General features: G+C 54.2%; 4 protein-coding genes across 4 annotated transcripts; 2 read left to right on the top strand and 2 right to left on the bottom strand.

The window, feature by feature from the left end:
* Nucleotides 1-235: 235 nt before the first annotated feature.
* LOC34618938 lies at nucleotides 236-731 on the bottom strand (the record flags this gene model as incomplete). The annotated part of the gene is made up of 2 exons (XM_026336977.1): nucleotides 448-731; nucleotides 236-350 (listed from the first exon to the last, which is right to left on the bottom strand). Coding segments are annotated over exons 1-2 (399 nt in total), but the record flags the coding sequence as incomplete, so codon positions are not given.
* A 572-nt stretch (nucleotides 732-1303) lies between these two features.
* On the top strand, nucleotides 1304-2785 carry LOC113147206. Its single transcript, XM_026336976.1, has 3 exons — nucleotides 1304-1649; nucleotides 1903-2162; nucleotides 2387-2785. Exons 1-3 carry the CDS (start codon nucleotides 1304-1306, stop codon nucleotides 2783-2785), a joined length of 1005 nt encoding a protein of 334 aa, XP_026192761.1.
* Nucleotides 2786-5497: 2712 nt separating this feature from the next.
* On the top strand, nucleotides 5498-11916 carry LOC34618935 (DNA ligase 1). The gene is made up of 14 exons (XM_026336975.1): nucleotides 5498-5553; nucleotides 5798-5938; nucleotides 6085-6728; nucleotides 6839-6925; nucleotides 7129-7324; nucleotides 7456-7582; nucleotides 8041-8179; nucleotides 8318-8586; nucleotides 8778-9333; nucleotides 9493-10011; nucleotides 10242-10396; nucleotides 10889-11068; nucleotides 11359-11466; nucleotides 11644-11916. Exons 1-14 carry the CDS (start codon nucleotides 5498-5500, stop codon nucleotides 11914-11916), a joined length of 3450 nt encoding a protein of 1149 aa, XP_026192760.1.
* Nucleotides 11917-22231: 10315 nt separating this feature from the next.
* On the bottom strand, nucleotides 22232-25843 carry LOC34618932 (pre-mRNA-splicing factor CWC25). The gene is made up of 8 exons (XM_026336974.1): nucleotides 25682-25843; nucleotides 25211-25318; nucleotides 24924-25011; nucleotides 24426-24529; nucleotides 23223-24022; nucleotides 22981-23074; nucleotides 22460-22596; nucleotides 22232-22268 (listed from the first exon to the last, which is right to left on the bottom strand). The coding sequence occupies exons 1-8, from the start codon at nucleotides 25841-25843 to the stop codon at nucleotides 22232-22234; spliced, it is 1530 nt and encodes a 509-aa protein (XP_026192759.1).
* Between the last annotated feature and the right edge of the window lie 711 nt (nucleotides 25844-26554).

Here is a 26554-nt window from a genome sequence, read left to right as displayed (position 1 = left end):
ATCACACTCAGTCACACACACACATAATATCACACGTGCGCTCACCCACGCAACTACACGCTCACCTGGTGACACGCACACAGAGACATACAAACACAAACTGTCACAGACAGACGGACGCACACGCACCCACACACACACAAACACCCGCACACGAGCAGACAAACACACACACACACACACACACACACACACAGACAGTCGCTCGCTCGTCAACGAAAAGGGTTGAAGATACCTCTTGCGTTTCAAACTTGGCGACACAACCGCGAGCCTCCCGTGCTAGCCCCCGACAGCGTAGAAATGTTAGAGTCCGACTGGACATACACTCCACGTAGTCATCCAGACTCTCCCTAAGGCGCAAATGACTCAGCCATGGCGAAGGCGCGCTCTCTTAACGCCATGAAAGCCCTCTTCACTGACCCTCAAGACCATGAAAAACAGGAGTACCTGCAGAGGTCTCGAACTTCTTTTCCAATGATCTCCTTGATGGCTTTCAGCTCCTTTTTTTCAAGCTCAGCGAGCTCCTTTACCTCAAAGAAAGGCACTCGGGCAGCCGTGCGCGCCGCTACCACTTGGGGGTTCAGAGGATCATCCAAAAAATGCTTTTCCTGCTGCTCCGCGTGCTGCTCTTCTCCGTGTGGCACTCTTTCCGCAGAGGCAGGATACACTTTCTCGGGAGGGTTCCGCAAACTCTCTGGCCGCCGAATGGCAGGGGAAAGCCACCCCAACATCTTCCCGAGATCGTGCTTAGGGGATGCTTTTGCCGGATGTTGTCAAGAGCTGTCGCTTTCTTTGAGCTGCCGTCAAGCTAGATAAAGTGCCAGTCCACCGCTCACCTGATGTCTTGCACTCGCAGTGGTGGCGCTGCTCCCACTATCCGTGGTGCTCTTGCAATGAAGTGACAGCCGTGCAGGCCTCTTCATTCATGAGGACGGCAGCCGCAGACACCTGTGGCTGCGCGTTCCTGTCGAACCTGCGCGTTTCCACACGACTGCAGCCTGCGCAGCTGCAGCATCTGTCCCTACGAATGGCAGGAAAGGCGTTCAATTGCATCGAACGTGCTCCTGGTACAGCTCTGGCCGGCGCTGCAGCAGCTGCTGCATGCAGGGGTCACTGCAGCCACACCGCTGCGGCGGTAGGCACGCAATCGTTCGGGATTTCAGAACTGCGTATCTTCTGGAAGGCGTCCTTCGTGTCTTCTTTCAATATTAAAATTGAAGTGCGTTGCTTTTCCGTCGCCTTCTGCATCAGGGACGCACCGCCATACGCAGACATTGCTGTCCATGCTCTTCTCCTTGATGCAATGGCTTCGAAGGCATGGAGCCTGTTGCCGCTGCGAGAGTTTACGCGGACCGCATTTCTCCAACGAATTCCTCGTTCTTCACTGACGCTTGGCGCAGCAGCATCACCAGCAGCCGCTACTACCCTCGGGGGGAGCATTAGCCAACACCTGCTGACGGCTAGCGGGAGTCTAGCAGCAGCTCCTGCGGTAGCACAGCTTTCCCAGCACCCCCGCCGCTACGTGCATGGGACAGAACGCAGGCGAGGCTTACAAACTGAGTCGCGAGATTCGCAGGAACCAAGCGGCGCGCACCAGGGAGAGCAGCATTCAGAAGCTGAGCGGCATGATGATCAACAGAAACAACCCTGTAAGGAGAAGGTCTTTGACGGTGGCGCTTTGCCGCCTTCCTCCTCCTCCTTCTGGCTTAGTCTGCAGCGCAGCGGTACCCCCACAGATATCGAATTCTGCTTCTTCTGCTGCGAGCCAGAGATCTCCCTCTGCTTTTGACACGTCGACGTGATCGCCGCCTTCCAGAGGCCTCTGCTGCTGTTCATGGTGCTGTCGCTGCGCCGGCTGCTCCCTCGCAGGTGCATTGCTTTGTGTGGGATGTCACGTGAAAGTTTCTATCCTGCATGGTTCGCGAGAGAGGTGTGCGTGTGCTGCGCTGTGCACAGCGACACCCTCCACACAGCTCCCCCCAAGCGATGAAGTAAGTCTACAAGAAATTAAGACCTCAACGCGTCTAAACAACGCCCTCCTACCCGTAACAACACCACGTTGGAGGAAGCGTCTTGAGGGTGGAGCAGACACGCGGAGCTCCCCATGTCAACAGCTGGTGGCCGTGGAGGTGGCTAGCTGGCTAGCTAGCACCGCCCCGCCAGCTGGCTTCTCTTGAACCCCCTCCGTGCATCTTGTGTTGCTGCCTAGCTAGCTGTGTGAAGGCCTCTGCAGCTGTAGCTCTGCGTATCCTTCCCTGCACGTGCTGTCTACAGACTGACTTTTGTTCTGTCAAGGCTTGGTGGTTTCAAACACCTGTTGCCGCAGCATCCCACCGTCCTCTGCGCGTGTGCACCTGTTGCTTGATCTGTGCGGCTCTGCGCGCAGGGGTTTGAAGCCAAGCTGCGTGATTTGGTGGAGAGCACTCCCATCGTTCTATTCTTGAAGGGCCGTCCCGAGGCTCCACTGTGCGGCTTCTCCTCAAGGGCACTTGTGCTCCTGGAAGCGGCAGGAGCAGAGTCTTACACCTTTGTGGACTGCAGCATACATGAGCAGCAGCCGCCGCAGCTGCAGGAAAAGAGGCGCAAGCTGAGAGCTGCGGTCTGCAAGCTCTTTGAGTGGGAAACGTTGCCTCTTCTGGTGGTGAAGGGCAGTGTGGTGGGAGGGGCTGACATTATGGCGCAACTTCATCAGCAGGGAAAGCTTGCGCAGCTACTTGAGGAAGCAGAAGCAAGAGGTAGTCCGGAGGCGCCTACAGCACGGGCGAAGAAGGGAGGCAGCAACTAGAGGATCGGCAACGCGTTCGAGTCGCTGGGTGTTGTTTGTGGTGGGATGGGGTGTGTGTATGTGTGTATGTATCGGTGAGCGAGGTCGCCGTCTTTTGCAGCCTCTGCCAGGAGCATTACATGCAGTTGTACTGCCTTGCGCAGGGGGATGGACAGACGGACACTTGCAGCAGCAGCTGCTGTTTCTGTGCAGCAGCCGAGTGCGTGATGTTGCATGACGCCTTAACGCCGCCCCTAAGTTCAGAGAGCACGCTAGGCGTGCTGGCGGGTGTCTGTGTGTCTGTGTGTGTCTGTCTGTGTGGAGTTTTTGTTGCCTAAGTCCACCTATTTGCGGCGACAGGCATTGTAGTGTGGGGCCGCTTTGTAAGAAGCGGCTGCGCCTCGCATATCTTCTAGAGATCACACTTTTGGAATTACACACTGAGGGTAGCGAGTTTTTTGGAGGGGGAGCGGCCTGGTTATTCATGGGCAGCCTGTCGTCTGCAAGCCTTCGCTGCCCCTCCTTCCTTCCCGAATACATACAGCACACGTCGTGCCTAGAAACCCTGTATAATAGGTAGGCCATGCGCCTGCTGCTTTTGCATACATACACATGCAAACAACGAGGCACATACAAACTCACACTCCTCCCTGACAGCGGCCTCGTTTCCCGCAGGTAGGTCTCGCGCTTAGTTTCCTTACACCAGAGACTCACCAGGGGAGGATCAGCGCCCTGGTGGGCGAAGACGCTTCAAGCTGCATGCGCTGTGAGCGGGAAGGCGAAGTTGCAAAAAGCCCCCTGTCGTAGACTCTTCGCCACCGAACTCGCATGCGTAAGGAGGAAGGCCTCCCCAGGGGTGCTCAGGTCACCAGTGCTATCTCGAAGCGCCTCACGCATGCGACTGTGCGTAGACGCACAATCGCATTTCAAAACATTATACAGTTGAACGTACTGCGATGAAGGGAGGGAAGGGAGGGGGCCCTTCTCCCTCAGTGGCATCTTCTCTCTTCGTTAAAGAAAAAAAGAGAAACGGTATGCACTCCTCTCCAGTGCCCGTCGCTTGCGCTACTGGAGGAGGCGCCCTGGACAGTCGCAGCCGTTCTATGCATGGAGAGGTGGACGGTGTCGCCTCTGAATGCAGCTGCACTGGCTGCCTCCCCCCGTCTCATCAGGGGGCTTGCTCTTTTGAAAACTTGGGTATGGTGGAGCGCTGAAAGTCGTTGAGCTCATAGGCAGCGAGCAAGAGGTCCCCCCAAAAGGACGTGTACGAGAATTCGGGGTTTGCCTGCGTAATGGAGCCGTCTTCGCATGTCAGCGTGTAGGAGGCATTTTCCTTTTTCTGCGCCGTAAGCCACTTGAAAAGGCTAGCCACCTGGTTTGTGCCTTTCATCGCCTTTTTCGCGACGAATGTCTTGATGGACGTCGCCACAAGGCTTGGTAAGATGCCTTCTATGGGAATTTCCGCGAGGGAAAGGCGGTACGTGAGGTCTGGTACCGGGCGAGACACCGCGTTGTCGCCAGTGCGCTGCGCGCCGCCTGCTTGAGCGCTCCCCCCCTTCGGGCAAACGACATGCAAAGGCGCGCTAGAATTAGGATTGAGCGTGCAGAGATCCTCTACGTATACTGGCTCGAAGGCGACCACTTGCATGGCACTATTGAGGGTAAGGAGGGCCGGAAAGGGGCCGAATTTCTGGCCAAGGGAACTTGTGAGCATGCACCCAGAAGTAGGTTTTTTTTCCCAGAAATTGATTTGCGGACCGCCCGATACACCGGAAAGAGAGAATCCTTCAGATGCAGTCTCCACTTCTTCAGTCTCGACAAGGTTCTGAGAATCCTGAGGCTTGTTCCATACGCCTTTACTAGGCAAGGTCACCACGCCGTGAAAAGTGCCCAGCCAGGAGCATAAAATCCACAGGTGCAGACACCGCGATGCGAGCCGCCGCATCATCAGATGCCGGGAACCTTATGCGGAGACGCTTCGGCTAGGGCGCTGGCGAGGCACACACAGTGGGCATAGGACCATTTCACGGCGGTAACCTGTCGTGTTCGAATCCGGGAGGCCAGAGTGGCGCGCTCCGTGCCCCCTCAAAGGCGCTCCCAAGAGAACAGCTTAACCGCGCATGCGGCCAGATAGAGGAAGAGCAAGAAAGAAAGATCGAGACAGGTTTACATTAGATACCGCAATCCCCGGTTCTCCCAGCAGGCAATCGAACGGACGGCCCTCTACTAAATCTTCACGCACACGCCAAGCAAGCCTGGCGATCAAAGCCCCGCAAAAAGGCTCTACATAAGGAGCACTTCCATGAGAAACGTCCTGCTGGTAATTTCTTGACGCCGCCGATTGTGCCGCTGCGCGCTTAGGCGCCCGCGCGCGCTGTTGCGGATGGCCCTCTGAAAATATAATCTTTGCACACAGAAGGGAGGCGTTTCAGAAAAAGCCTATTTATTCATTTTGGATGCTGGAAGTCGCCAAAGTGGCGGGCTTCTTTGAACCGAGCCACCGACGGACGCAGAAACAAGGCACCTGCCCTTTCTTCAAGACCGGTTAATGGGCAGAGCACGACGAGCAGCGCCTACGCAACCGTTCTGCATCCCTGTACGGCGTAAGAGAGACTTGCATGCACAATCCCTAAGGAAATATAAAGTTATGCTGCTGTGGATAATTATATTGGCTGTTTGTTTTAATAAAGACTTTCGGAGCTCCTTTTCCTCCTAGGGGCCCAGTGTTTCAGCATGCCGTGCACCACCACCTGTATGGGTACTGGGGGTGGTGTGGTCGGCGCTGGACGGTGCGTCGAACCCTGGGTATACTCTGTTTCCTTGTAGCTATCTTTCAGTTGCAAGTTATTGCAGCTGTTATTGCAGCCTGTGGAGTCTAACAGCCCCTTCGTCTTTCATTGCTGCTGCTGCTGCTGCAGCGGCAGCAGCCTTCTTGCTTCCGTCATGCCTCGTCCAGCAGCATTTTCGGCAGCAGCAGCAGCAGGCATGGCACCCACAAAGCAACAGTCGCTGCTGTGAGCTGGAATACCGCAGGAACTCACGCATCTCAGTGGAGGCTCCACCTCGGAGAGTCGTCGAGGGTGGCAACCCCGTGTTTGCTCTTGTGGCTGCTGCTGCTTCTGCTGCTGCTCAACTGGCGCACACAGACGCCTGTGGCGTCGAGGAGGGATGCATGTTTGCCCTTGCTGCTCCTGCTGCTGCTGCTGTTGTTGCCGCTGCTGCTTTCTATAACGCTCCGCACGGTGTGGAGGGTGTCGTCTGTGCGCTGCCCAGGGGAGGGGTGTGCCTGCCTGTGCGTCGCTCCACTTTGTCTGCTGCAGCTCCTTCTTCTCCAAGAAATCACCAGCAGCGACCACGCCAGCCCAGGAAGCCTCTCGCAAGAGACCCCTTCCCGCATCCGAGCAAGAAAAGCAGCTGCAAGGATACCAGACGCACCCCGAGCAACCACAGGATGAGGCTGCTGTACTGAAAAAGGCGAGAGCGACGGACGCGCCAGAAGGACGGCGCACAAAGAGGCACGACTTGGAGCAGCAGCAGCAGGATGAGGGTGCAGAGGCAGCCCTCTTCGATGAAGGGGAGGGCGAAGGCGACCAGGCAACAGCGTCAGAGCAGGCTAGGGCAGCTGCAGCATCTGCAGTGTCTCTTTCAGCATCGGCTGTAAATACAGCGGGTTCTCCAGCTGCTGCGGCAGCGGCTGGAGACGGTGCAGAAGCAGCAGCGCCTTCTAAGGCGATGCAGGCAACTCCAAAGAGCAAGGGGAAGAATTTGAATGCCACAAAGGCAGCAGCGTCAGCACCAGCAGCAAAGGCAGCAGCGTCAGCACCAACAGCAAAGGCAGCAGCGTCAGCACCAACAGCAAAGGCAGCAGCGTCAGCACCAGCAGCAAAGGCAGCAGCGTCAGCACCGGCAGCAAAGGCAGCGGCTACGGCAGAGGACACAGATGGAGAGGCGTCTTCTATTTCAGGTGCATCGGCAGGGAAGGCGACACATCGCGCTGTAATGACACATACGGCGGTGGCTGGTTGGAGAACTTAAGAGGTTTCAAGAGCTCCATGTTTTTGCGGCTGTCTGCAGAAGATGAAGACTTTGAAGACATCGACGAGGATGAGGATGCCTCTACCGAAGGCAAGAAAACTAAAGGTAGGCTTATTGTACGAAGAAGTAGGGTGCACGGGTGGGAAAGGTTTACGAGCTGGAGTAGGCTTTTACAACGAATGCGTCTTATGAGGCGGTTGGCTAGCGCCTCAAGGCTGTTAAACTCGCATTGATCCTCCTTCACGCGCGGGAGTGTGGGAGTATATGTATATCTATATATGTATACATATAGGCATATATCTATGTATGTGTGAATGTGTTGCACATAGTTGCTGCTTCGAGTGCCGAGGGGCATCGCGCGCTGGCGCTGCTTAACGGCAGCAGCAGCAGCAGCAGCAGCAGCAGCAAGACAGGCAGCTTGTTTGCTTGCCGTGTAACCCATCCGTCTGCGGATATCGCATCTGCGGAGTTTGATCCTGCACTCTTTGACGTCAAAGCGAACAGCGACGCCTGCGGAAACCTCTAGTACGTACAGGGGGTAGGCCTTAAGGGATCCAGTGCACCTGTTGTGTTCTCTCTGGGGTAGGTGCGTAGATTGGGGGGGGAGCTGCAGTTGCGTCTGTAGGAGTATGTGGCTTGTGTGTTGCTTATGCCAGTTTTTCGGTGTTGTCGGATGCTCTTAAACGCGTTGAGGAGCTGAAGAATAGCGGTGCAGGAAGTGCAAAGAAGCAGGCTTTAATCCTGACGAACCTCTTCCGTATTATCATCTTTTCTTGTCCTCAAGTATGCGGTGTGGCTGCTGTTTTTCCCTTGGCTGCTGATTTTGCGCTGTCTGGGAAGCAGCTGGGGTCGTTGCTGCAGGGGTGGTGGTACGGTGGCTATTATCAATGTTGTTACGGTGGCTATTATTGCAGTTGCTGCAGGGGTGATGTGGTAGCTATTATTGGAGTTGCTGCAGGGGTGGTATGGTGGCTACTATTGGAGTTCTTATGGTAGCTATTGTTGGATTTGGTGCAGGGGTGGTATGGTAGCAATTATTGGAGTTGTTTCAGGGGTGTTGGTGGTATGGCAGCTATTAGTATGTTGATATATTCGTGGTGGCAACTCTTATTGGTACATTTGGGGTGTGTATTTTCGTTGTTCCTGTTTTCCCTCAAAGCGCACCGCGCCGCGCAGATGTGCGAGGGAAGTCGTTTTCTCTGCTGCGTGTGGTGCGCATGCATGCGTGTGTGACCGCGCAGTCTTTGGGTGCTGCGGCATACTTTTGTCTGAATCGCGTGGCTGCGGATTTTTTGAATGTTGAGACTGGAGTCGGTGATGCGCTCGTTCTTCGGGCTATGGCAGACACGTATGGCGCCTCTGAGGCGAACTTGAAGAAGGGTGAGGTGTTGTTGCTGCATGCTCGAGTCGAGATTATGTTGCGGACGGAGGAAGGGATTGTTGGCGAGGGGGGCCAGCTGCGACGTTCGCGAGCAACTCGTCGTCATGATGCACACCGTTTGTTTGCAAAATGTGCAGAGTTGAGGCGCCTTGAAGACTTGGGCCTTGTCGCGGAGCATTTGAACTCCCGCGTGCGGACCTTAGCGCCTCCGTGCCGGCTGTCTATACACCGCGTTTTTAGTCGCATGCAGCAGATTGCGACGTGCAATGGCAAGGCGGCTCAAATGCGAAAGAAGGGACTCATCAGGGAGCTTCTCGTGGCTGCCAAAGGCTCCGAGCCTCGCTTTATCACACGTTTCCTGCAGCAGCGCATGCGTGTCGGCTGTGGATTTGCCTCGGTGTATCAGGTGGGGTGCTCGTCTTCTGGAGTGCAGGATGCGTTAGGTGCATCCCACGCCTCCAGAGGCAGGTGTGCAGCAATTTTGCGGTCTATTTGTTTTACAGTTTCCAGGTCGGGATGCTGCTGCCAGTTGGCTTGAATGACGGCTTCTCTCGCCCCTTCCCTTGCGGCTTCTTCCGCCTCGGCATGTGCATGCAGGCCATAGCCTTCGCGTTTTGTTTGACGCACAATGCACGCGGCAATTTTCCTGCCATCGGCGATGTGCGAACCTTCAAAGGGTCCGAGGACGCCTTCTTGGCCGCAGATCTGGAGCCTGCGCTGATGCAGCAGCAGCGCGAAGCAGCTGCAGAAGTAGCCGCTACGGCTCCCCCCCCGCCAAGGGAGGAGGGGAGGGAACGCCAGCGCCTCCTCCTCCCCTCGTCCTTCGCGCCTCCTACGCTCGAGCTCATGCTCTCCCGCTTCGACACGGCTCTCAGGAGGGCCTTGTGCGAGCTGCCTTTCTTGGATTTGCTGCTGCAGCAGCTGCTGCGGGGGGCAGCCGCCGAGACGCTGTCGCAGCTCTGCCCCTGCACGCCAGGCGTGCCGCTGCTCCCCATGCTGGCGAGGCCTACTAAGGGCTATGCGGAAGTCGCTGTCCACCTCAAAGACACGCAGTACACTTGCGAGTTCAAGTACGATGGGGAGAGGATTCAGGTTCACGTCCTCCCCCTCCACCAATTCCAGGAGCTGCAGAAGCTGATCGAGTGTCACTCGAGTAGCAGCAGCGGCAGTAGTAGCAGCAGCAGTGGCAGCAGCAGTGGCAGTGGCAGTGGCAGTAGCAGCAGTGGCAGCAAGAATAAATCGCAACAGAAGCTGCAGCAGCAGCAACTCAGCTTTGGCAGACAAGAAAAACGCGTGCAGACGCTTCCCGAAGACAAGGGTCTGCGAGCAGCGGTTGCGACAAGTCCTCTGAAATCTACTGTCTCCTTAGCAGAAAAGGGAGAGAAAGAGGGCTCTGCCATCAATTCTGCTGCAAATTCACCGCTGACAGTTCGTCTGTTTAGCCGCAGCCAGGAGGATGTGACGGACCGCTTTCCAGATTTGTCACGGTTGGTGCTGGAGAACCTCGCGAGTTCGACGCAGAGTTGTGTGTTGGATGCGGAGGTTGTTGCATACGACCCGGAGCAGAATCAGCTGTTGCCCTTCCAAGTGCTGTCAACGCGACGGCGTAAAGGCGTAGAGGTCGGCGAGATCACCGTGCAAGTGGCGCTCTTCCTGTTTGACTGCATGCATCTCAACGGCGTCTCAGCTCTCGACAAGCCCCTCAAAGAGCGCCGAGAACTCTTGCACTCGGCTATCCACCTCTCGAAAAATCCGAGAATCCAACAGGCGAAACACCGGGAGACGCGCGACGAAGGCGAGTTCAGACAATTCCTAATGGACGCCATCAAAAGTAAGTTTCCATGCATGCATGCACGCCCTCGACAGACAGACCATCCAAGAGGCGACCACCTTTTCTTCCCACCATCCACCTCTTCCTCCCCTGTATTTTATGTCGAAAAGATATCCTTCTAGCTGCTCCCCTGTTTGCCTGACGCATCGCTCAAGCTCTCGTTGTGGCCCTTCAATGAGAATGCGCGCTGAGCGTCAAACGAGGCGTGGCTTGTCATGACGCTGCTTCAGGCAATTGCGAAGGTCTAATGGTCAAGTCTCTGGGAGTTGACGCTCCCTATGAACCTTCCCGACGTTGTAACTCATGGCTCAAAGTGAAAAAAGACTATGTCGAAGGCCTCACAGACACCGTCGATCTGGTCCCCATTGGCGCGTTCTATGGCAAAGTACACGCTCTTCCCAGTTGTTATTTTTCTCTGCATCAATTCAAAGAATGCCCTACTCTACGTAGCGCTCGAGAATGCACTGAGCTTTCGAGAGAACAATCTTATTGAGTCACGAAAAGAGGGAGCTGCGCACGCCTGAACAGGCGTCTTCTTTCGAAGGGAGAAGGGGTTCCTAATGGTATTTATTGCCGTGTTTGTTGTTCTTGGGGATGTTTTTGCTATTGTTGTAGATGTTTTTGTTCTTGTTGTAGAAGTTCTTGTTGTGAATGTTTTTGTTCTTGTTTTTGTTCTTGTTGTACATGTTTTTGTTCTTGTTTTTTCTTGTGGATGTTGTTCTTGTTGTTTTGTTGTAGATGTTTTTGATCTTGTTGTTGATGTTTTTGTTGTAGATGTTTTTCTTCTTGTAGTTTTTGTTCGTGTTGATGGCTCGCGCTTTCGGCGGCATCTGGGAATCAATGTTTTGCAGTAGGGGGTGGTGTGCTGCGATCCTAGGGAAAGCGGAGCGGTGTTTTTGGAGCATATCTCTTGGCAGTCTACGACTCGGGGGCTGAAGTCTTTCAGAGTACATGCAAGGCAGGCACAGGATTTTCTAATGAGGAGCTGCAGTCGCATTATGAGAGACTCAAGGACCACACAATTTGTGACAAGAAGCCGTATTTCGACTGCGAACTGGTTAGTAGGGCTCCAATGGGGGCGTTGCTGTTGAGCGGCTTTTTATCGCGGGAAGGGAGGTGGAAGGAGGAGGGGAGAGCTGACGACTGCGAGAGCAGATGAAGCGTTCAAGGCGGAATGTAGGGTGCTGCTTAGGGCTCCTGTATCTGAGAGTCTGAAACGAAGTTTATTTGGTGACGGCCTCCGCGGCGGTGCACCGGGAGGCGATGCCACGTAGCGCTGGCTTCTCTGTCGCCTTTCGAGCTCTTCCAGAGTGGCGAGCGTTGTTGCGCTTTCTCTGCTTCTCTCAGGAGCCAGACGTGTGGCTGGATGCTACCGAAGTCTGGGAATGCGCGGCAGCTGATCTCTCGATTTCGCCCGTGCATACGGCGTCTCGCTATGAAAGCTCGGAAGGAAAGGTAGGCCTAGTGCCCTAGTTTAGGGGTAGCTCAGGCCAGCTAGTTGCCAACAGCTGGTCTGTCTCGGCTGCTGCGAGCTGCAAGTTGAACTTTTGGAAGAGCTGCACTGCATGGCAGCCATGTTGAGGAAGGGCTCTTTGACTGAAGGCTGCGCAGTTCCCTGTATCTCCTGTATAGGGCGTGAGCCTCCGCTTTCCCCGATTTCTACGACTGCGAGAGGACAAGAAGCCGGAGCAAGCCACCACAGCCAGAGAGCTGTGGTGCTTGTACTTGAATCAGTTCAAACATCATGACGATCCTAAAGATCTCTTAGAGCCCGCTGCGCCTGAAGCCAGCGTGGAGTCGACGCGCGAAGCGCAGCCAGTGCCCGTGGAGGTGGTAGAGGACGCGATCGAAGGGGCGACGGACGAAGCAGGAAAAACAGAGGAAAACTCATCGCGCGTTGATTGAGGAACGCGACTCCGTGGGGAACGGGTGGGGGGAAGGCTGTGCCTCGACGGGGAAAGTACTAGTCGTGGTCAGAAAACACGAGACGAGGATACACCCCCAGACATAGGACGCACGTCCAGCGGGGAGAGTTCGCCTCGAGCGCAGCAAGTTGCTGCGAAAAGCTGCCTCTTCTGTAGGGGCCTTGCTTCTAAGTTCTGCTCGTTGAGGCATATATATCCCTTCATTACGTAAATCCAAACGCGCGTTTGTCTCATCAGGTAGCTGCCGAAGCAAGTAACCCCTCCTTCTGAGGGCGCTCTCCAGGCTGTTTCGCCGGCCGCAGAACCCGCACAAGCCAACGGGTTGGGTAGGGAGGTACCTTGTGTGCTGGATGCATGTGGATTGGCTGGAAATGCACCTGTGAAGATATCACTCACTTCTGGTTCAAGTGGCTCGTCCAGCATGTGGCAGGGCGTCACCACGTACACTGCAGTGAACGCTCAGATCATAAATTCATATAAAGGCGCAGTTCAAAGCCTTTCTGTGGAGTAGCGGCAGATGTAGTAGTCTTTTCTAGTGTTCATCCGCTGACGTACTCACCTATCTACCCGTAGAGTGGCGAACGGAAACGGAGGAGAGCAAGGGTCGGGGAGATCAGCAGAAATAGGAGCAGGGCTTTGGTCTTCTTATTCCTCCACACCCTTCAACGACCCAGTGCCGATAGCCAGAAGATACAAAGGGCAAAATTCCTCAGACAGGCATGCTTGGTGCCACCCTCGCGAGAGACTTTTGCAAAGGCAGCAACTACCATGAGTGGTCAACTGACTTCATGGGATGGTATTGCCATCGCACTCAATTGTCCGTCTAATGCATGCATACTCTCTTACTCGCTGAAAACTATGCGTCGCTGAAGATGAAAACTGCCCTGTCTTTGAGCATCCCTCACGCTCAGTTCCAGCCAGTCCTTCGTTGACGGTGCTCTGCCGGCGATAGTCTGACAACAGTTCTTGCTGTACTGAGGCTGATTTGATAATCTTCTGCATAGGCGAAGGTCCGTTTCCCTTGGAAAAGCAAGCCAGACACCAAGGAGGGGTGCGATATATGGAAAAGCAGGCTCCTCGGCTGTAAGAGTAAAGCCGCACTACCTGGCGTGTTGAATGTTGACGTGAACGGTAAGTGGGAGTGAGTCTCTTCATCCCTTTGACAGAGAGCGGAGCAGCCGTTAGCAAAGTTTCAGGCCAGGCAGCTGCGCGCGGACAGATTTTTTAATCCAATAGGTGTGCCTTCGTCCTTACTCTGCGCAGAGCTTAACACTTTGGTGAACGGCGGGTACTACAGACGGTAACCTTGAGGAGTTGAGTAAGTGAGGGTTAGCAGGACCCTAGACTGAAGCAACTTAGCAGAAGAGAGGCATTGCGGAATGCGTCTAGTGACATACAAGGGTGCTTCTTCGCGTATGGGTTGCAGAGCATTGCCAGCGCCGACGTCCTAAGATACAGCGAAGAACGCGTTTGACGAGGACCGCCGGCAATATGCCCCCTCGCTTCAGTCTGAGCTCTATTGAGGAGGACGAAGTAAAAAGCATCATCAAATGTATTGGTGTCAACACGCAGATAGGGGAGCCCCCACTACGCTGTTTTGGGTAGGTGACTCGACCCCTCTCGGACGCGAAGTCTTCCCGTTTCGCTGCTCACGAGCTGCATTGTGAACAGCCATAAGAAGATAGCAAAACACCTAGCAGCCGCAAGACCACCCAATGCCAGCAGTAACAGCGAAGGCTTGACATGAATTTCTGAATGAGCACGCTGTTTGCACGTGCCTTTTTCGCCTAATTCCCTTCCCCCTGAAGATAACCCGCCAGTCCACGTTCCTGGTATCTCCGTTAGTTTCTGTATGCATTTGAATGTAGATGATGCTTTTGAATTTTGCTACACATATTCCGCGCCTGTTCCATCTTCAACGATGCCACAGAGCGCCCACTGCTGTCTTGAATGCCTGGGCAGCAGGCCGCGGAGAGTCTACTGTGCGTTCCAAACCCTAAAGTAGCTACAACTCCTAAGAAAGCTCAAGGCGAACACTGCGTAGAGACCTCGCGAAAAACCCCCCTCGTGCTCTCTTTCTATCGCTTCCCAAGACCCCCCGCGGTACTTGCTGCAAACCAGTTCTATCCCTACTAGCCCCTTTCCAAAGGGTTTCCCCATGTGTCCGCTCTGTTATTACCCTCTAAAAGGGTTTGAAGAGCGAAGTCTCGAGGGAGAGACAGCACTAATAACCAATCTCCTGCCGTAACTGCTTGAAGGAGTACCTATTCGTAGACCCCCGCCGAGCTGCACGCCTCCCCGCATCAGCTGCACGGTCTGCAGCGAGTACTGCATACATCTGACTGTAAACCCTCGGCGTAACTCCCAAACACACAATTTCAACAAATAAGCAAAAAACATACGGCCGAATCACTGGGGAAAACCACCCCTCGCACGGCAGCAGCAGCAGCTCCCCTGCGGCAGCGGAACCCCGTGCTAAGGGAGAGGGCCTGTCGTGCGTGGCTTAGTACGCTGTAGCCTCAATCCAGCCGCAGCCGAGTGCCAGAATATCACTGCCCTGATCGCTCCTTTCTCTTAATAGACATACACACAAGCACATGCGCCCACACACACACATACATACATGCAGACACACACCCATGCCCAGCATGTCTTCCCGCGGCAGACGAGGGGTCATTGCTTCCCTTACGTGACCGACCACCACCACCTCTTCTTTTTCCTCTCTCTTCCCCTGTCTGCTGTAGAGACACCGTCCCCAGAGAACCCTGTTTTCCCTTTAAAAGGGTCTAAAACAACACGCCGGTCAGGAATTCGCCCTCGACCTGCTAAGCGGCAAATCGAGGCGGGGGGCCCTACACGCGTAGGGGGAGGCAGCGCCGTTTACGCGCACCTGAGGTGCAAACACAGTATCGACTCTCCGCAGCGACGCCAGTTACACAACCCCTGTGCCACCTGAGAAGGCAGCACGGGCACCTCTGGCATCAAGAGCACCACTGTCAACAGGAGCTGCAAAACACACACGACCATGTCGGCGCCGCACGCGCCGCCGCTGCTGCTGCTCTTCGCGCTGCTGCTGCTGCAGCCAGGACAGGGACGAGTGTTTCAATCGACACCAGGAGGCGCACTGCCTGCCACTCCCCCAGCCGCCTCCTCAAGCCCGTCTTCCTCCGCCTTGTATCGCATCCTCTCCCCTGACAGAGGGCTCCTCTTGACACCAGCAGCAGCACCACTGCGAGCAAGCGACCCCAGCCGCTTCCTCTTAGCGCATGCATTTCCCCCGCTGGGCATTGGGGGAATCCCTTGGCCTCAGGTTGAGGCTGCAGAAAATGGAACGCAAGTGCGACTCCTTCCTCCTGCTCCTGCGTCACATGCGCGTATTTAGCGGCTGCCGCCTGGCGCATGCGCCTTCTGCTGCACGCCCCTCCCTTCTCGCATTCCCGCGACGCCCTGTTGGTGATGGGGGGGCTTCCAGGGGCCCCTGAGGTGCGTGCATACGGCAGAAAGGCGCCCACACGTCTCAGAGCTCTCTGTGACTCCTGTGAAAGTGCGTTCTTGCGCCAGCAGGAAGAAGCCGAGGCTCAAGACCAAACGCAGCAGCAGCAGCAGGTGCAGAGGCAGTCCTGCAACAAGCACTGCCTCCTAGGTATGTAGCAGAGGGCTGGAGGCGGGGCCCTGTATGGCTAGCCTCCCCGCACAGCGGAAGTGGCCATGTAATGGGGGGGATGGGGGAGGACGGGCAAGCAGTGTTAGCGGTGCATGCGCGAGAAATCGCCACAGCTCCTGCACGCTGGAGCGACGCGCTCGCCAAGTGCACAAACAAAGGGGAGGCAGCATGGTACGAGCGCATGCGCTTTCACCGAAACAGCAGGGGTATGCATGCGTTGCACTCTGGGGCAGGCAGGCTGGCAAAATCCCCATTGAAAGTGTTCGCTTTGGGTGACTCAGGCGTGAGAGCGCGATGCCTGGCGCAGGGTGTTCGCCGCTCTGCAGCAGCAGCAGCAGCAGCAGCAGGTACAGCGGCCAAGGCAGCTGCGTTAGCTGCAATTCCAAGGTGTACAGACGGGCAGCGACTCCTCAGTGGGGCCCTTACTCGGCTGTATGTCCAGACGCTCCTGTATCCCATCGGTGCGCAACTTGGCTCTCCTTTCGCCTCTTGTAGATTTTTCAGTCGAACTTGCGTCAGCACACGGCCTCACGGCGCAAATGTCTGCCTCTTGGAGACTCTTTTGTGGCTTGTGGGCTGTCACATTTGCTGCAGATACACTTCGCGCGCGCTTTTCGACAATGGATCGACCGTTGGAGGTACTTAACTCGCAGGCCTAGAGCTTTTGGTGCTTCTGCTGCTTCTGCTGCTTCTGCACGGGCTGCTTCTGCTGCTTCTCTCGAGTGAGATGCGTGTGCTTCAGGAGCTCACTCTCGCCTCTCTGTATGAGGGAGCCTTGCCGGCCTTGTTGCTTGGAGACTTGCCGTACAGCCTCATTTGCAGTTTGGCGCAGTTGCACACGACCGCTGCGCTTAAGCGGCTTGCCCCGCGTAAGGCATCCAACGCTCAGGCTTTTGCTCGAAAGCCTTCTGAGGATTTCTGCTGGTGTGGCTGTTGTGTGCAAGTGTGCCGCTACGCTTGGGAAAGATAAGAGAGCTTGCAAGGCTGCGAGGCCCTTCAGAGCGATTAACAACGAAGAAACTTACTGTCTCTCGCCGCTTCCCTACCCCGCATATCTCTCCCTTTTGAAAATCATAACGGCGTCGAGTTTTCTTGCACCGCTGGTTGCGCTTGCTTACTCCCTTTGCGGACCGACGCTGCCACACCTGCTGCTGCATGCGCTGGACCGCCTCCTGCTGCTCGTTGGATGCAGATCTCCCTCCGTCTGTTGCGAGCGCTTTGGCGGCTGTCTGCACGGACAGCGCAGGCGTGGTATACAAAACTCCCCATGACGCGATGAAGGCTTACCGGCAGAAGGGGCTTGCAAAGAGCACAAGCGAAGTAACTGCGACACACATGACGCTACACCTGTATACACCACCACACCTCGACGAGGGCAAGCAGGCTGCAAGATGACACACCTAATCATTGCTCCCTTCAGGCACGTCTTCGTTGAGTCTTCCTCATCCCCCTCTGTTCTTCCTTGATGCTTGTCGATGTGCGTCCCCCCCTGCATCTGCAGGCCCTACAAATGATGCATTCGGCTTTACCTGCTCTCCAGCGCGCGGTCCCTTCGACGATTGCACGCGATGCTCTCTTCCGCTTTGTCAACGGAACGGCCTCCAAGCGGCTGAAGGCATTTTTCCAGACGCTAAAACATCGCGCCAATAGACTTCAAGCATGTGCGACAGCGCGCACGGGGGGTGCTCCCGCCTCGAAAGGCACTGCCCCACTCATGGAGGACGCCGCTAGTGCGGACAGAAGCACAAGCAAAAGTGCCTCTTTATGGGGGCTTTGCAGATGTTTGCGGGAAAAAGTCGCAGGTTTGACGGCGCAGCAGCCGTTGTTTCGGACAGCAGCGAAGGCGACCGAAGAAGGCGAGCACTGCAGCAGCTTATCCGCGGGAGCTGCTGCAGCTGCTGCACCAAGGTACATCCACAAAGTGGTTTCTGCGTGCCTAGAGTGTCAGTATTTAATCGGATAGTACTAAGCTAAGACAGACGCTAGTCATGGAAACCCGCTTTTCGATGTGAGGGCCACGAATGGCCGCACAACATGCGCTTTCTTAGGACGCTTCAAAATCCTATTCTTCTTGTGTTTCTAGCAGCTCTCTTAACGCTTGTTTGCTTGGTTTAGGAATATCCTCATCTTTTTTTCTTACTCGGCCTTTTTACACAGGATGGGCCGCGTTTTCTGCCGTTGTCGTTACTGCAGGGCTGCCCAATACGCGGAGGCAGCTTTGATTGGTGGTTTGAGCTCGAGCCTCGCAGGAATTGCTGCATCTCCTATGGACGCAGCCAGGGCACTTGTTGTGCGTCAGGCTGCAGCAGATCTCGAAGGATCCAAGCGCTTCTCTGGTGAGGGAGTATTGACGTTGTGTCAGGAAAAGCGGCTCCCGCCCGAACAACAAATATCGGATGTTTCATTAGGCCGCGCGAATCCATATGCACGAATGCATTCATCCACCAGTTTACTGCTGCGTCTTTTTGCTTCTCCTCGCCCAGCATGTACTTTTTGTCGATGCTGCCTTGTGTTTTCTCCAGGCGTAATCGGCATTGCTCGCGCTTTGCATGAGGCCGCAGTGTCTGGCGGTTTTAAGGCCTTGTTTGCTTCTGTTCCTTTGCGGGTTCTTGTTGGCGGCTGCTGCGGAGCTGTTGCTGCTGCATTCAACATGAGGTGTATGCACACATTGGCGACTTTGCGTGCCGCTGCTGAGGCCAGGGCCACAGAGAAGGCCCTCACCGCTGCAGCTGTATAGACAGCCGGGCTGCTGTAATTCATCACGCGGGGACGCCAGGATGAAAAGGAAGGCGAGGTGCGGAAGTTCCACACAGGACAGACGGAGCTCATTCGCTTCTTGCAGAACAATCAGTGCATACCTAGGCCCACGCACAGTTGCGTGGAGCCGGATATAGCCCATACGCACTACAGTCCGGAAATCATGTACACCGAATATCTTAAAGGCCATTATTTAAGCCATCTCGAGCCGTTCTCACCCATCCTTATGGGCCTGGTGTGTACCTCGACACGTTGCTTCGGCGGGCAATACTGCCTTCATCCTTTGCCTTCGTTCTGCTGTCTCCGGTTAGGTGCTTATTTGTTCTTGAGTGTGGCTTTGAGGCCTGCAACGAACTAGTCAAAGACGAATTTAAATATTCGCTGCTTTTGTTGACGCGTATATTGCACACCGAGAGCCAATTCGTGCGGCATTGTCCCCCCTACAGTCGAATACGGGTATATCTAAGTTCCTCGAGCTAATGTTTCTGCTACCAACGTAGGCAACTATCGGCTGCAAAACCCTCTGAACGGACCCTGACGGGCTCTTTTGAGATTCGTCAGTTTCCCACAGCAACTCAAATCATGAGTGTGCACACCGCACACCATTTCGGCTAGAGGAGATAATACACCACTTTTCTAACCCCTTACCTCTGCACTATTGGTTCAGAAGGAAGAGCTGGCTATAAATTGGAGAACAGAACTGGTAGAAAGGCGGCTGGTCGTCTGTACTCGGCAAATTTCGTGTGTTGCATGCCAGGTACCATGGCTGTATGTAAGCGAAGGTGGCAGGAATTCAAGCACTAAGCCTAATAAGCTTCGAAATAAACTATTAACTGTCCAAAATTCTAAATCAGTAAACATTCTCTCGTATTCGCAATGCTCTTGCAGGGGTGGACTGTGATCGGCCGTACTGCCCGACAGCACACCAGCGACTCCTCCATAAGATGTGACATGGAAAATGAACGAGTAAAGACGCTAGTGGTTCTATGTGCATAATTGATCACTTGAATTAATCCAGAACATCAGATAATGGGGTGAGCTGTTCGGTTTCTCTCCATCCCGTTATCGATCTGTGGATATGGGCTGGAGGTCGTGTCTGCGTTGATTGAAGAAGGGGGGGCAGCGGCAAACCTGACATTTAGGGTCCCTTTCCATCTCTATTTGCTCAATAGCATCCATGATTCTGGGGTTTCGCAGAGCTTTTCGTTGATTTCGGACTATCAAGCACACATGTTTGCAGTTCCTCCTGTAATACACCCGATGCGGGCACTCGATGAAGCTGACTGGGTAGGAGCGCTGACAACCGACAAGGCGGTGATAGAATCGAGCGGAAATAGGCCGCTACTCACGTCTAGGGAAGCCCAATGTCTAGCATTCAACTAATTTTGACCGGAACTCACCAGATATTTCCGTAGGATGAAACGGAACACTGTAGTATACACAAGCCACTCCTTGCCATCGTTTTTAGTATGCTGTGCTTTCTCCATTCCGGCATCCTGCCCTGCTTACGAATTTTTTAGAAGCCGCGTCGTTTCCAGTAGCCGTGTATTGTGGCATTCGCCTGGCTAGAGTGTGCATGGGGCTCAAGGGGTTGAGCATGAGCACCTGAGGAGCAAGTAGGAAAGCACACATCTGCGAAAGAAAGGGGCTGGAGCACAGAAGCTGAGGAGATAACGAGCTTTTTCTACATGAAAGTGCTTAGAACTTACGTAACCCAGAGTCATCTATGGCAGTCGTTGATGCTGCTGCTTCTCTGTCGGTTTTTTGTGCTGGTGTATCTTCTGAGGTAGTATTTCTGTGCATTGTCTCCTTTCCCTATATCTCTTTCTGAAGCCCTTCAATTTTGCGCGCCTGCTCTAGCACTACTTCGTGACAAACAGTGCACATAGAAAAGAGCCACTCTCGACGATCAGGCTACGCCGGGGCAGGACAATGAAGGCCTTGAGGGTTTCGTTAGACTATGACACTCACGAAAAACAGAAACAAGATTTGCACAAGCATTAAAGCTATCTTATATCCAGCCCACCACTATCCGTTCACAAGAATTCGTGCTCCATTATTTCTTCCTGCAGTGCTGTGCGTCTTCCTTCGTTTCGTCGTTTGGCTCTGTAGTGTAGTTTTCAATGACTGGTGAGATGAACAGCGGTAAGTTGCCCTTCTACCCTCTTCCCTCTACAGGGATAAGCTAACGAATCGAAAGGTACAAAGGGGTGGAAGAAGGCAACCTCAGAAAGCCCTATCTTCCTGTCCCCTGAACCTGGGACTTGGTGACAAAAGGAAAAGCAAGCACCAGAATGTCAAATGTGTTTGAGGATGTATGGCAAGCTGCTCATAACTCCACCAGTATCGTGCCTTGGTTGCAGAGGCTGTCAAAAATTATTTACAGGGAAAGCGGGTAAGTGGCAGGTTTATTTGCAGACATTTTTTAGCCTCAACTTCACCAGCCAATTCCATTACCTTTTCTTCACTACGTTCTGCGTAGTGTTTTCCCTCCCAATCACTCTCCGGCTCTGTCCATCAAGTTCTCCAAATGTTGCTCTTCCAGTTGCGCTGTGCAGTTTTGTGCGCTCTTAATTACGTCGGCATCGAGAGGCTTCGCGTGATTTTTCTTACGCTGTCTCCTGTAGATGTTGCTAGCACTTGCTCTCCTTGCCTGCCAGTGCGATTTGACCCCACAAATCTCCTCAGCACGTCGAAGAAATTCGCGGCGCAGCATTATTACAATTGGGCCTCCTGGCATCACTGATAGCGAGCTTGAATAAATCTACCTGTGCCCCAAAAGCATCGTTCCTGGGTTTGATGCAGTTTTAAAAGACCTCGAGTCGTAGTTTGATGCAGGAGAGAAAAAGGAACAATGCATAGCCCGCATGATCTTGTATAGAATATAATGGAGGATTTATTTAGCTGGGGAATAAAGGAAGGAATCCAGCCTGAAGAAAAGGTGCCAGCAAGCAGCCTCACCGACAGTTAGAGAAAGACGGTGCGAAGTTTGCGCCAGCAAACAGTCGTAAACAAAAGAAATGAAAGCATGTAAGAGCTCCGAGAACAAAGAGTAATGCCAACAAAAGCACCAGCAGCAACGGTGCTACGAGTCTGTGCAAATAGTGCGGCCAGTGGCGATAGCAAACACCCTGCCTTGTACTTGCTCTTTATGTCCCTTGACCATTTTGAACGTTACACCAAATGGGCAACAAATGATAGTCTAGCAAGGGGCAACAAACCGGGAGAATCCGCGCTACCTTGTGTGGCCCATCCGACAGTAACAAGCCTTTTTCACTCGCCAGCAGCATATTCGCCGGTGAATATAATTTCTTGGCATAGCTTGCTAAGAAGGCGTCACCATGCCCCGAGAAACTGACATACAAGTTCTACTTCGCAGTCTCGCGTAAGACAAGAAAACATTTAGAATTCTAATCTGATCCGGAACATCTTTGGGTCCTGTTTTCTTCTTCCGTCTACCGTCCCTCTGGTTAGCTTATCAAAATCCTTTGCCAGCCGCATGTCCGCCAGAGGATAAACTCCCTTGGTATGGCTTGCTACGAAGGCCTCATCACACCCCGAGAGGCTGACACACGCTCTTGATTCTATTGCGAGCCTTTTGCGCCGCTTACTCACCACATTCTAGAATCTCACGTAAGCCATTCTATGTTGCCTGTTTTGCTTATTTCTTTTCACTGTTCTAATTCATGAAATTTCCCTCTCTCCTGTCCACACTCCTTTTGTCTCTCGTATTCATGCCTCTGAATTAAGCTTCAGTGTTTGGTCGCGCCACGCGCCAAATGCAATTCGTGCCCGTCGCATGAGGCTGTACCTGGCTGTCTGGCCACCTGGAAGGCCCACCCACTACTTCAGCAGATGATCAATCCCTGCCCCCTTAAATACCATCTAGGCGCTTTGCTACAGCTTCCTTACTAGAGAGGCAGAACATAAGGAATGTGGCGGGGAAAGGGGAAAAACGCAGAGCGGATGCGAACGTAAGAAGCAAGGGATCGCAGTGTTCCTGCGGTTGTTGAAGTACCGTCGCAGCCAACAGCGAGACAAGAAAAGACAGGGACAAGAGCAGAAAGGAGCAAGCAGGAGGCCACTTTCGACAAAGGGCTACTTTAGCTCTTTGTTAGAGGCTCCTAAATCGTGAATGGCTTTTTGCATCCTCCGATATTTCATCGCTGCATCTCTGGAAGGTTCGACAGCAGATGCAGCGACCACAGAAGGACGAAGACCTCTCGTTTCATCCGAAGACTGCATCAGTGCAACAAAAAACAGAAGCCCAAAGAGCAACTAATGAGCATACGTTCGCATTGCAAGTCCCCGGCATGCAAAGTAGAAATCGCACAAGCATTAGACCAGAGAGGAAGGATCATTATTCCCCGTTCAGTAAGACGATCTAGCTGGCAGATCATATCCGAAGGAAGACCAACCTACAAAGCATCCAACTACTACACGCACTCTTACAATTTCCCACTTTACACGCATCCCTGGGCCCCTAGCAAACTGCCATCCCCCGTTATGGACAAGAGTCAAAGCAGGCAACATGTACAAGAGGATGAGAAGAGAAAATACATGGTGAAAGAAGAATCAAACAGGGCGACATAAATAAACATGGAAGCTTCTTCGAAGACGTACATCCAAGAGTGCCCGTCGTTGAGCCTCAATTCTTGCTTCTAGTTGATCTTTCATGCGGACCAGTTCTGAGCGGCGCTCCTTTTCTGCTTCGCGGCTGCAGCGCAAGGAAAAACCCCACAAGAGAGCTATGAGCTGCGTCTGTGCCTCTGAGCACTCCAATCTGACTTTCGAATCCGACAAACGTATCCCTCTCCTCCAGGCCTGTGCCTGCACGCTACGCCTTCTACGCCTTTAAGCCTTACCGCAGCCCTTCTGCCCTCATTTCTTCCAGCAGCTGCTCCGCACTCTTTCCCCTCTCATCCGAGTCTCTCTGGTACCCTGCCGTCTTCATTTCGCCTTGCACGGCTTCCCGAATAGCGGATTTGTTTCGCTTTGCTTCTTCCAAGGCCATAGCCTTCTGCCGAATGGCCAGAGGCGGCAGCAGCTCATCAGACACCCGAAAGGGAGCCGGCTCGCTCCCCGCACCAACCATTGTGGGGCCGTAAGTGCGCGAAGGCACACTGCTGCTGCTAGCTGCATCGGAGAACGTCTGGGGAGTGAGAGCTCGCCCATAGTTGCTACACTGACGCTGCTCTCCTTCTCGAGACTCACCCTCTTTGCGTCGCCTGGTGGGACTACTAGGACGCCTATAAGTACTGCTGCTGCGGCTGCTGTTGTGCCTTCGACGTCCAGCCGTGTGCTCCTCCCCAATGGCATCTCTAGAAGAGCGCAGCGCAGAGCTGTGCCGTCCTCCATCTCGACTCCGAGACCTCTCCTTGCGGCTGTGAGTTTCACATCGAGGCGCTTCTCCTTTGCATGTCTTCGCCTCGCGTTCTCGTCGGCCTCCATACCGCGCGTCGCGCTGCTCCCTTTCGCTCTCAGTGCTGCGACTACTGCTGCTGTCACTACTCCTACTGCGTTTGCGCTTGCCGTGCTTGTGCCGCTTTTTGTGCTTATGCTTCTTCTTCTTAGCTTCCTTTTTGGGGTCCTGGTGCTTAACCCGTGCGCCGGCACTTGTCGCTTGTGTGCGCATCTGCTGCAGCTGCAGCAAGGGGTTGGACTCCTGCAAACAAATTAAAGCTGCGAAACAGGTGCTCTGCACCTGCGGCCTTTCCGTGGCTGCGGGAAGAGGGGGGGCCGAAGGGCGCCGCACGTCAAACAGCCATCTTCACACCAAACAAACAGAAGCACTCCAAAACGGCGAGGGCACAAGAAGAATACAGAAATCATAAAAGAGCGGCATTGAAGTAGCAGATGCGGCGAATACGAAGAAGGCACACGTTTACACACACACACACACACATACATGTGCGTAGTAATGTATTTTTCCCTCGGAAGCGTAGATGGCAGATCCCACCGCCGCACGGAAAGGAGAAGAAGGCAACGTCTGACGTCACAGAAAAGGTGGCGGTATTGCAACAGTGTTCGTCTTTTGATGGCTTGAACCACCAGCAGAGCAGCCCTACCTGGACTTGTTGCTGAGCGAGCTCAGCTTGTCGAATGAGCAGTAAGGGGTCTTCTCGGAGTTTGCGCATACAGTCCTGCGTGGGGAGCAGCCGCGGCGGTGCCTCTGCAGACAAACGGCAGACGATGCGCAGAAAAAAATGCAGACAGAGAGATGAGTCTTGTGTTTCTTTGCGTGATGTCTTCCCTTGGGGGCCCCTTGCTTGTCCGTCGAGCACCGTCTCAGGAAAGGGGAGGGCGGCGCAAGGAAATGTGGTGACAACGCGCGCTCAATGGCTCTCCTCAGAGGAGTAATTTCGCCTTCACTAGGAGCCAGCGTGCAGAAGCGGCTGGTTGTGAAACAAGGATACACCCGAACGCCCCGCCTCGTGAACGAGCGGCATCAAAACACCGTACATGCGACCCTCCACAGCACCGGGAGAAAAACATCGAGCGATAGGCACACATGCAGAGTGGGAGAAGCTGCAAGTGACACGGCATGAAGCGCGACTACGACGAACTTGTCGCGGATTCAGCAACGCGCTTCTCCAGAGATTCATCCGCTTTGGGCGCCGCGTCTGGCAACGGCTTTCCCAGCAGATACGCCTCCTGAGCAAACACATGCAAGACACGCACACCGCCACACCCTCTACAAAACTGAAACTTCCTGCACGTGCCAACGTCCCCAACCTGCACCGTTGCACAACTCCGGCGCGCCGCTTCCAGCCTTGTTGAGGCTGCCCCCATGGACCTGCCCTTCGGAACCACCCCTCTCTGGTGCTGTCGTTACACCGCACACAGCACGCACCCTTTCTCTGTCTTTCGCCTCGGCGCTATTCTTAGGATCGTCGTACAGCCACTCAAGACCTGCGGCAGCCACCTGCGCTTGGGTTCTCGTCAGCAGTCCAGCCTGGGCCTGCATAGCGAAAAGGGTGCAGTTTGAAACGGAGAAAGAGGCGTGCCAGGAGGTGCACTCAGGCGTGAGAGTTTCTGCTCTGCGTACAAGTGCCTCGCGGCAGAGATGGCTCAACCCGGGAGCGAACGGTGTGTTTTTATCGCGCGTTTCGCGCGGGGTGTTTCACACAGGATGCCTGGGGCACGACAATGATGGCTGCACTTCAGGGTGCGTCCAAATAAGACTTCTCGGGTTCGCTCCAGGCGCGTTGCGTGCAGCAGAGTAGGCGAGCGAAACATGGCACAATGCGACGGCACGAACAACTTGGCGCTTTCAAAGGCACTCATTTTCGTGCTTCCGAGATGCGATGTCTGCGAAGCCCACCTGCAACTGCCGCATTTCCAAGTGAGCTCGTTGCTTCTGCAGCTCGGCAAGCCGGCTGTACTCCTGAGTAGACATGCCTCCATCCGGCTCACGCTGTTGCAATTGCTGCTGCGCCGTTTGGTTGGCGGCGTCCACCGCTTTTCGGAGCTGAAACGGCAACATGGCGCTAAGCGTGCGTGCAAAAGAAAAAAGAAGACCACGGCCGCTGCAAAATACAATGAGGTCTTAGCAATGCGAGCTTCTGCGGACGTGCAGCAAAGCACACCTCTTTCATCAGGGTGTCTGCTGTGGTTGACGCTGCTGCTGCCCTTCGTGCTGCCGCAGCGAGCGCTGAAATCGTGAGCAGAGTGGAAAAGGACCTGAGCGGAAGATGCCGCCGTCCGCAGGTTTCATTTGAACTGCTGCTTGGGGAAAAACATGTACTTTCAATAGGCCGTCCGTTCAGACAGCCTGAGGTCCTTTGAGGAAGAGGGAAGCCCAACGGCGTCCAGATGGGCAGGCATCGCAGTAGAAGTGCTTGATGAGGTCGTTCAAGCAGCTGTTTACCCTTGCTTTGCTGGTCTCCGTTTTACTAGCGCTCGGCAAGGCACGAGCCGCAGGCAGGGGCGATCGTTTCGGAAAACTCGGTTTACACTGCCTTCCTCTGTCTCCCCTGAAAAATGATCAACTTCGGAAACGAAATCGAAATTTCCCAGTAAAAACTTAGTCTGCGGAAGAATCTGTTAGCAACTACTATTCCTTCATTTTTGGGGCCATTGCATGCATGCAGATGTGTGGAAGTTCAATCGATTACTTAATAGAACAAGAGAAAGCCAGTGGCGATGAAGTGCCCTTCTTGTCGTTTCAATGAATAGAGCTTTTCTGTTAATTATT

The sequence above is a fragment of the Cyclospora cayetanensis genome, unplaced genomic scaffold (assembly GCF_002999335.1).
Source record: "Cyclospora cayetanensis isolate NF1_C8 unplaced genomic scaffold, CcayRef3 CcayRef3_contig_158, whole genome shotgun sequence".
NCBI lineage: Eukaryota > Apicomplexa > Conoidasida > Eucoccidiorida > Eimeriidae > Cyclospora > Cyclospora cayetanensis.
Note: the sequence above shows the minus strand (reverse complement) of the source record. Positions and strands in the feature narration are given on the sequence as shown.

Bases quoted from the DNA above. Each gene is read 5' to 3' on its own strand.
- LOC113147206 (XM_026336976.1), top strand. From the start codon at position 1,304: ATGGCTTCGAAGGCATGGAGCCTGTTGCCGCTGCGAGAGTTTACGCGG. The intron at 1,650-1,902 runs GTAAGGAGAAGG...GTCACGTGAAAG, and splicing joins TGATCAACAGAAACAACCCT to TTTCTATCCTGCATGGTTCG. The intron at 2,163-2,386 runs GCTGGCTTCTCT...CTCTGCGCGCAG, and splicing joins TAGCTAGCACCGCCCCGCCA to GGGTTTGAAGCCAAGCTGCG.
- LOC34618935 (XM_026336975.1), top strand. From the start codon at position 5,498: ATGCCGTGCACCACCACCTGTATGGGTACTGGGGGTGGTGTGGTCGGC. The intron at 9,334-9,492 runs GTAGCAGCAGCG...CGCTTCCCGAAG, and splicing joins GCTGATCGAGTGTCACTCGA to ACAAGGGTCTGCGAGCAGCG. The intron at 11,069-11,358 runs GTTAGTAGGGCT...TGCTTCTCTCAG, and splicing joins CGTATTTCGACTGCGAACTG to GAGCCAGACGTGTGGCTGGA.
- LOC34618932 (XM_026336974.1), bottom strand. From the start codon at position 25,843: ATGTTGCCGTTTCAGCTCCGAAAAGCGGTGGACGCCGCCAACCAAACG. The intron at 25,012-25,210 runs GTGCGTGCTGTG...GTGTTTGCTCAG, and splicing joins AGGCGAAAGACAGAGAAAGG to GAGGCGTATCTGCTGGGAAA. The intron at 24,023-24,425 runs GTAGGGCTGCTC...ATTTGTTTGCAG, and splicing joins TCGCTCAGCAACAAGTCCAG to GAGTCCAACCCCTTGCTGCA.